This window comes from Amblyraja radiata, chromosome 3 (assembly GCF_010909765.2).
Source record: "Amblyraja radiata isolate CabotCenter1 chromosome 3, sAmbRad1.1.pri, whole genome shotgun sequence".
Lineage (NCBI taxonomy): Eukaryota > Metazoa > Chordata > Chondrichthyes > Rajiformes > Rajidae > Amblyraja > Amblyraja radiata.
This window is the reverse complement of record NC_045958.1, coordinates 58,412,339-58,421,938: the sequence shown is the minus strand read 5'-3', so window position 1 is coordinate 58,421,938 and position 9,600 is coordinate 58,412,339. Positions and strand designations below refer to the sequence as shown.

Below are 9,600 nucleotides of genomic sequence, written 5' to 3'. Positions count from 1 at the left end.
ACCAAACTCGCAGAACTGGGTCTCTGCGCATCCCTCTGCAACTGGATCCTCGACTTCCTCGTCCACAGACCACAGTCTGTTCGTATTGGTGGAAATGTGTCAGCCTCAATAACAATCAGCACGGGAGCACCTCAAGGCTGCGTGCTCAGCCCCCTGCTGTACTCACTCTATACCCATGACTGCGTAGCGAACCACAGTGCGAACTCCATCATCAAGTTCGCTGACGACACCACTATTGTGGGGCGTATCACTGATGGGGATGAGTCAGAGTACAGAAGAGAGATCGAGCAACTGTCCATATGGTGCCAGCGCAATAACCTGGCCCTCAACACCAGCAAAACCAAGGAACTGATTGTGGACTTTGGAAGGAGTAGGAGGGGGACCCACAGCCCCATTTATATCAACGGGTCGATGGTTGAAAGGGTCAAGAGCTTCAAATTCCTGGGCGTGCACATCTCTGAAGATCTTTCCTGGTCCGAGAACACTAATGCAATCATCAAAAAAGCACATCAGCGCCTCTACTTCCTGAGAAGATTACGGAGAGTCGGATTGTCAAGGAAGACTCTCTCTAACTTCTACAGGTGCACAGTCGAGAGCATGCTGACCGGTTGCATCGTGGCTTGGTTCGGCAATTTGAGCGCCCTGGAAAGGAAAAGACTACAAAAAGTAGTAAACACTGCCCAGTCCATCATCGGCTCTGACCTTCCTTCCATCGAGGGGATCTATCGCAGTCGCTGCCTCAAAAAGGCTGGCAGTATCATGAAAGACCCACACCATCCTGGCCACACACTCATCTCCCTGCTACCTTCAGGTAGAAGGTACAGGAGCCTGAAGACTGCAACAACCAGGTTCAGGAATAGTTACTTCCCCTCAGCCATCAGGCTATTAAACCTGGCTCGGACAAAACTCTGATTATTACCAACCACTTTCTGTTATTTGCACTATCAGTTTATTTATTCATGTGTGTATATATTTATATCATGGTATATGGACACATTTATCTGTTTTGTAGTAAATGCCTACTATTTTCTGTGTGCTTAAGCAAAGCAAGAATTTCATTGTCCTATACAGGGACACATGACAATAAACTAACTTGAACTTGAACTTGAACTTGTCGGTGTTTCTGTCTTTCTCCATCTCATTGTTGGCACTGTCTGTCGCCACCCCCACCCCCACCCCTCTGCTTCCCGGCCATGTGTGTGATCCCTTCCCTCCCCTCTCCAGCTCAACGCCCATTGCACCGGGCGCGGGGGCTTCGCACCGTCTTCACGTCGGCGACGCCAGCAGATTAGTCAGTGCCAGTCGCCCCGGGGTAGGTGCTCGGGGGATGGGAGTCAGCGGGCACGCCGGCTCTGCCACGCCATGGGCCGCCGCCAACCAAGCCACCCATCCACGTCCACACGCTCGGTAGAACAGGAGCTGAGACAGGGAACTGTACCGCCCTTGCCCCCTTCCTCTGCAACTGCAAACAACCCCACTCTCCTGCTCACCTAACTCGCCCATCCCTTCTCTCTGGGTATTGAAGGCGCTTCTGGTCTGCGGTGTGCAATAGTCACCAAAATACACTGCATCTTTAGAAAGGAAAAATACAAAACATGTCAATCCCACTGGATAGGCCTTACTCATGGTGCTGTACAACACGGAACCAGGTCCTTCGGCCCAGCTTGGCCGTGCCTTCCAAGTTGGCATCTTGGGGCAGTCCTATTTGCCTGCATGTGGCCCATAGCCCTCTAAACCCTTCCCATCCATTTATCTGTCGTTAATAACCTCAAGAAAATATTGTCTACGTGAGCCTGCTTCAGTTTCCTGGGTCCAACTCAGAGACAAGTCTCCCCCCTTTTCCAGGGTTAATCGCTCTGTTTATAATGCTCTCTGCATTCTGAAGTCCTCGACAGTGAACCCCATGGGCAATCACTACCAAAGTGTCTGCCCACACAGTCAGTACACCTCTCCTACACTTGTCTCCCGTACTAAGTCACCCCAACCCCCCCTCCCCCCCACTACCCTCCCCTCCCCCCCACCACACCTTTTCCTCCCAACTCCAGTCCCGTCCCGACCCCCTGGGAAACTGAAGTGAGCGACAATCAACTGCCACAGATACAAATAATGTCATACACAAGAAAGGGCGGATGCTGGTTGACAAAAAGTGAACACACAGTGCTGGAGTAACACAAAGACGCAGCAGAATTTTAGAAACTTTAACCCGTCACCCATTCCTTCTCTCCAGAGATGCTGCCTGTCCCGCTGAGTGACCATACTGAGGGAATTCCCACGTATATGAAGCAGAGAGAAGCATGATTTCTACACGGCTCTGCCCGATTTTTGAGAATGGATTCGGTGGTTTGTACCCACTCCCCCTCCCTGCCCACCCACCCACCAAGCCAGACAGCCGGACCCCTCCTCGTTACAGCGGCGGAAGCGACATTTCCAAGCGAATGGGGCAGAGAGCTGGGGCAGGGCTGGGATGGGAGCAGGGCAGATTAGGCGCACCAAAGGAACAAACAAGTTGATGGATGCAAGGGGCAGGCAGCAGAGGTCTTGTGCCCCAGTAAGGTAGACCGCTCTTCCCCCTGCTAATGCACACACAGGAAGAGAGAGATGAGAGCAGAGAATGATCCCAGCCTAACCCAAGAGGCTTGTCACCCCAGACAGAATAATGACGCCTGCGCATCCTCCCCCCCCCCCCCACCCACCCCAACCTCCCTTCACCTCAACTCAAGCCTGGGGACCAAAGCAGCTCAGGAGGCGAATCCTGAGCTCCGTCTCCCAACAATCTGATGTGCAACTGATGTGGAAGAACAGCGGCTGCGGCAGGCCGGCACCCGGCATGGACTTCTCACACCCTCACACACAAAATGTATGTGCGAATAAACAAAAACAAGGAATAAAACCAAAGGCAACTAAAAATATATTCCGCTTAGAACGAGGACGCGCGGAAATATCCGTCCACATTCAAAGATTTCATCTCCCGTCTCCCCGCAGTGTGTAGACCTGGCAGTAAATTCATGATGGAGCTGTCTTCTTTAACACTGTTGCTTCGCCGCCACCGCCTCCTTGCTGCACAATGGCAGCGAGTGCGGGGCCGAGATCCTGCCTAGTTTTTTTAAGTTCTGAAATTGAATAACTTTCAATACTGAATCAGAATATACTTACTGTATGAGATGCTGTCCAACTCCTCTATTTGATACTTAAAACAGACCTTCATTCACGGTTGGCTCAAGAGTAACTCGAGAGAGGAACTTGGTAACTCGGGAGAGGAACTTGGTACATCACAGAAATGAGAAGTAAACGGCAAACTTAGACATACACGTGGGAACTCGTTTAAACTCGTGAACATAAACTTGGAATCTCGTAGACAACCACGAGTATGAGTTTTTCTTTTGACTCGGGATCACTCGTGGGTGGACTCGCACCGTGAGACAGGCCCATTACTAATATCCAACTGCCAAAGAGAGTTAATTCTTCACATGGTGTTACTGGATTGTGCCGCTACTTGCTCTGTATCTTATGAAAATAGAAGAATTAGGAAAGGTGTGGAAGCTTGGTTCTGCATTATGGCAAGACTTGGGTTTATTTCTATGATTCTAGTTAGTAATCACAATCTTATTTGTTAGATGAAAGCTGTAAGCAAAGAACAATGGCTTTACTTCAATGTATCATCATATAGATAGAAAGCTGACCACAGTCAAAAGCTGGAGAAAGGAAAGATTAGATAGAAATCCCCATTAACAATGGTATGCTTAAAACAAAACAAAAATAATGCAGTTATGAAATAAAATAGTGAAAGATTCAAGCGTTTTATTTTTCATATGTACCGGAAATGAACTAGAACAATGAAAGTCTTATTGATGCAACAAGAAAATAAAGAAACACCAAGCATTAGTAATTCTGACCATGACAGTGCAAATACAAAAGCACATAGAGCAATCACTGTAGTGCAAAGTCTGTAGTGATTTGCTGCTGAGGTAGGGTTGTGGTTAGGGTTGGGCAATGTGGTTCAAGAACCTGGTGTTTAATGGCAAGAAGCTGTTCTTGAAGCTGGAGCTAAAGATTCTCAGGCTCCTGTACCCTCATCCCGATGGCAGCAATGAAAAGAGAGGAGGGTGGTGTGGGTATTTAATGATATTAGCTGCCTGTGGAGGTGAGGAGGTTAGTGTTGTGATGGATTAGACAATGTCCATCACTTTATGCAGCCTCCTTCATCCTTCAAATTAGTGAACCAGGCTCTGATGCAACCGGTCAGTATGCTCTTCCCCTGTAGAAGTTCAATAGAATATTTGGCTAGGTGCCATATCTCCTCAACTTCTGATGAAAGAGTCATTGATGAGCTGTTTTAGTGATTGCATCAATGTGCTGGGCACAATGGAGATGAACTCTGATATATATTTGCAGACTGTGGTGACTATTATATGCCTAGTACATATGATGGTTCCAAAAAAGACATTTTGTACATCTAGTGAGGCATTATTTAATACACCTTTTTGGCCGGAACACCTGGTGTACAATGAGAATTTTGATAGATTCACCTTGCTAAAAAAGGGTTTTAAGCTTTATTTTGAACTGTTAGAGATTTTTAAAGCTGAAAAAACTAGACCTATTGAATTCCTGTGAATTGTATATTCGGAAATTTTAGCAGCAAAAATTGATCTTTTTTGAAGACAGATAATATCACAGTCTTCAAATGCAGTACGATGGATAGAACAGATCTTATTCCATCTGTTTTAACTTTTATTGGAAACTAATCACCATCTACCATTACCACTGTCACATTATGTTTAACTTTCCATAAAAATCAAAACCGCAGACATCGATGGGGCCAATTTGTCCTGTGTAGTAACACCCATCCCACCTTATTCAGATCTGATTTCATAAATATATTGCATTTATAAACATAAACATAAATATAGTTTAAAGAATTAAACTAATTACAATTACAGTTAATCTATTGTATTGAGTTTAGATTTCTGGAATTGTATTGAAATATTCAGAGCAGACCCCATTTTTGGACCCACCCCAAATATGAAAAGTAATTGGTTAAAACTGCAGCAACTCTTATGGACTGGCAATTTGATGCAACATTTTTCATTTCAGTTATGTTCTATTACAAAATGATCTTCATTTTTTATTTTAGAAAAGGTACAAACCAATGCACCAGAATCAAAACAATTTAAAGCAAGACGGACCTTTTGAAATGACATAGCAGGTGAGCTGCCAGCTCAGTATTGCATAGGTAGAAAATCAGCTCATCTATTTCAGCCAACAGAAAGAATCTTTATCTGCATCTATCATTTAATTCATCAATGAACGAAGAGGACATGCTTCAAAAAGCCCCGTTATATAATATAATGTGTATATGAGAAGCTTGTTGTAACGTCCACTGTTCATTGATTACAGGACGTTTTAACTCAATGACCAGTCTTTCTCTCTACCATATCCGAATAATTATTAGTCACCAGTATTTCAAGATACTTCCTCATGTTTGTTAAAAGGAACTTCAATCTTAAACATTAAATACTGTTTTTCGTTCTGCAGATGCTGAGAGTCTCTTTTTATTTCAGATTTCCAACATGTACAGTTTTGCTCCCTGTCACAAATGATCCTTGGGATAATGGGGACCATTCCTTAATACTTTTGTTCAAAAATAAATTTCTGAAATAAGACCACAAATACCTTGTCATCGTCATCTGTTGCCGTTGCCTCCACCACTTTGTTCCGGTTTATTTTCTTTTTCACCCATTTTTCGATCTGAATGTTGAACTTCATGAAGGTCACGTAGAATCCATAGCCTGACAACAAAATTACACTTTCCCACCAAACGATGACATTATCCAGGAAGAAAGCTATAAGCAAAATCAGGTCAAGAATATAAAAGGACACATCTCTGAACAGTGGCCACCATGTAAGGTGCAGAATTTCTTTGGAGAATACAGCGCACATCCCGATTACAAACAGGATATTGAACACTGCAGAACCCACTATGGTCCCAATCCCAACGTTACTGCGAGATATAAAAACTCCTATTAAAGAAGTAAAGAGCTCTGGGGCTGAACCGCCAGCTGCCATAAAGGTGGCCCCCGCCACATCATCCGATATTTGCAGTTTATCAATGATAACTGTCAATGACGGTACAAAAAACTCATCGCACACAATGGCTAAGGCTATGAACATGTAAATCATGCCTAAGACGTGGAGTACGACAGCTCCTTTCCTTCGTTCCTCCAGTGAAAAAAGATCCCTAGGATAATCTCCAGCATTGCTGTTATTATTGTCAGGGATGGTGGCTGCCCGCCCTTCGTACCTCAGAGCAAGTTCAGATCTGGGCGTATAATTTTGACTCTTGGAAAATGTCTGCTTTTCTTCGAAACCCAGTAGAGTTCTGCGTTGGCCTTGTGGTTTTGCTGAGTTGGTTGATGTCCAGGTGAAGGCACTGAGTAAGATGGAGAACGTGCTGAGAGCCATTAAGCCGATGCAAAAGCCCATCACTCGCGACGGTCTCAGCTTCCTCTTGGCCTGGTACCTGTGCTTTCGGAGAAAGCGCGGATCCGGAGAAAGTTGCTGCCCACCACAGCACAGACCCGACTCCGCAGAGCCAGCACTTGAGCTCTTCGAATTCATGGCTAGTCGCTTCTTGACTTAACAAGAAATGTCAATGTTCTTAGTTTGTTTAAGTTGAGCGATTGTAGAAGAATTCTTCATGCACTATCCATCTTCATGGCTTTGAGAAGAAAGTCCTGTGAAAGCCAACTCATACTTTAAAATGAAGCTTTTCTTTTGCTGGTGGCGAGTTTCAACGTCCTGCAAAACACAGAGAGCCACTTAAACATCAGTATATCTGGGTTTTTGTGGGTGGCGGGGGGAGGGGGGGGGGTTATAACATTAGTTATTTTTTAAAGAAAACGATACACAATTGAATTAAACCCAGTGATTAATGTACTTCAAAATTCATTCAGACTTGTCCTTGCGCTACATTACCAGGAGCTGTGAGGACTGCAGTCTTACTCCCTTCGCGTTCTGGACGAGTCTGCCACTCGTATGCTAACAGCAAGGGAAGGGAGAGAGGAAAATAATAACCAGCCCGGGCTCCAGCTTTTAATCGCAGTCCAGTGACCCCTGCTGGCAAATGCAGCAAGGGGATCAGGGTTCACTGCAATGGCCTTCGTGTATTTCTCGCTATCATGACCCTTCTCTCTCGATGGCACAGCAGGTTGCATGCACTCAGTTTATCACAGGGACCTTTCCACACTTTTCAAGCCAGAGACACGGTTGCGCCCAAAGATTATTGCGCCTACCCGTAAAGGGATTTGGAAAGATTGTCATCGCTAAACGGGAACCGTTGGGTGGGTGTTGGTCGGGTCGGTTTCTCTGCAGGTGTAGATGGCACTGTCCTTGATCTTCCTGAAGGGGGGGGGGGCGAAAAAGGGGTTGGGGTAGGTATTTTCACCTGGGTTAGGTGGAACTGCCCAGTCTCCGTTCTTCTTCGGGGCACGTACACAAATGCAACGGGCTGCCTGTGTCGGCCGGCTCAGTTCTGCTTCCCAGAACGTCTACTTGGAACTGCCGCCTGTCAATCCCTACTCCACTCTCCCCTACCCTGTCCTGTCCTGTCCTATCCTATCTTATCCTACTCAACAACCCAACCCCAACAACAACAATTTCACGGGGTCTTTGGAGAAGAAGCGATTTAAGCAGCCGCAGTCCGCAATTTTAATTCACGTTCTACCGAAGTACTGAAGCCCTCAGTAGATAGCGAGTAATTTCCTGACCAGTGTCAATGAGCAAAGAGGTGGAAGTGAGAATATAACCGCCGACATATACAATTAATTAGCTCTTTTAGCTTGCGCTCAATAAAGATTTGGTCCGACCTGGCAATGGCAATCTGATTATAGTCTTAAATTACGACTGATTAAAGGGATTCTTGCCCTTTTGTCTTTGACGAAAGATCAGAAGCGCAGGAGAGGTACAAATCAAACAGTGGATTTCAGAAATATTGCTCCGACTCACTGCGGGACGATTATTCAAGACATAATTTGATGTCAAAGGACAGTCCGCAGCCTAAGTCCCTTGATAGAATGGAACGGTTTTTAAATTATCATCTTTTGAAAAACCGAATCAGATAATTAGGCAGCAAACAGTGTACGTTTCATTTACCATTTCATAGTAACGCTTGCTAAAGCTTTTGCTAAATGCGCGAGACACGACACATATGAAAATATATTCTGCAGTGCAATCCGTGCCTACTCCAAGGATCTGGTCAGTAGTGGCAATCGCCACATCTAAACGCGATGATAAACGTACAAGTGTTGTTTTTTAATGTTCTGCAATCTGCACCTGTGCACGGATAAACCACTGGTGAAAACAACCTTGTAAATCTCGATGTGATTCGGAAATTTCATTTTAAAGCGGCGTGAATGTCAATGCACCAAACATTGTGTTTTTAGATACACTTGTAAATCGGTACGATTTCAGAGGGGAGAAAAAAACAACAAGGCTTACCGGCGTTCAGCGGCAGCAGTTTGAGTATGAAGGCTGAGTCCCTTCCCTGTCCTCTTCACATTGAGCCGCTGCTGCGGTGCGGCCATCAGGAGGAGCTCCGGGACACTGGCGGTCGGCAGCGTTCACACACCCACACACACTAGAAGTCAGCAGCAGATATCATCCTCGGGAGACCACACACAGGGAGAGGGAGAAAGACATAATCTTAGTTTAAGACGCTGATGTGTCACGTGAGCAGCATTTTAAACTTGTCTGCGTTTATATATTAAAAAATAATTTCTTTTCCGCCGTTTGGCTTTGCATCTTCCGTCAATCTAAACATAAAGCATCGGGAGGCAGGTCTTTTACAGAAACCGTAGTCATGGTTACTAACGCGGTATATTTGAATGCACAACGCAAAATAGATGAATGGGGTTTTTAAAGCGCTATTTTCCAAAGGAGAATGGGGTATAATTCCGTGAATCTGAAAAAAACCTTTGGAGTGAGTTTCACCTGCGCAAATTCACCTGCTGTCGAGGATGTGGCCGCAGAGGATTCGCAATGGAAGGTTTCACCGGGAGATGCTTGGCGTACATTGCGTCAAATCCTCTGGAAAACGCTTCTCGATGGATTGCATAGAATCATTAGATCTTTCGGTGGATGTTGACATAATTCTGCAAATTACAAATCATCTGATTTAATTGAAAAAATGCTGTTTACTTAATGTGCGATGCAGTTGGTTGGACGCGACTTGGGGTTCATAAAAGTTTTATATCTGCTGTAATCGCATGCCATCGTTTATGCTACGATTTGCGCATTCCTGCGATGTTTACCGACCACCCAGCAGTATTGCAGGCAAAACTTAACGTGATCAAACTCGTTCTGTTCGCTGACTACACTGCATCAACTGTGGCCAGCGAACTATTATTCTGCAGCGGCTGATTTGCTGCTGATTAGATAACTTGTCCAAGTCAGCTTATTTTATTAATAGATAATTGTTTTTCTCTGATTGCGGGATGAGGTGGTCATGGGTGCAAAATGTTAGGTCCAATGTTTCACACGCAATTCACACAGCTCGTTTAATCCGAGTTTTATTTTTCTTGTATTTTTGTTGCTGAAAGCATTTTG

At 45.1% G+C, this 9,600-nt stretch overlaps 1 protein-coding gene across 2 annotated transcripts; it reads right to left on the bottom strand.

Moving 5' to 3' along the window:
* Positions 1-5,586: 5,586 nt before the first annotated feature.
* On the bottom strand, positions 5,587-8,796 carry LOC116971041 (sodium/potassium/calcium exchanger 2-like). Of its 2 annotated transcripts, none has more exons than XM_033017839.1 (2): positions 8,494-8,796; positions 5,587-6,795 (listed from the first exon to the last, which is right to left on the bottom strand). In XM_033017839.1, exon 2 carries the CDS (start codon positions 6,613-6,615, stop codon positions 5,623-5,625), a length of 993 nt encoding a protein of 330 aa, XP_032873730.1. In that variant the 5' UTR covers positions 6,616-6,795; positions 8,494-8,796; the 3' UTR covers positions 5,587-5,622. The 2 variants fall into 2 exon arrangements, with proteins under 2 accessions (XP_032873730.1, XP_032873731.1); XM_033017840.1 differs by lacking the exon at positions 8,494-8,796 and adding an exon at positions 6,973-7,066.
* Between the last annotated feature and the right edge of the window lie 804 nt (positions 8,797-9,600).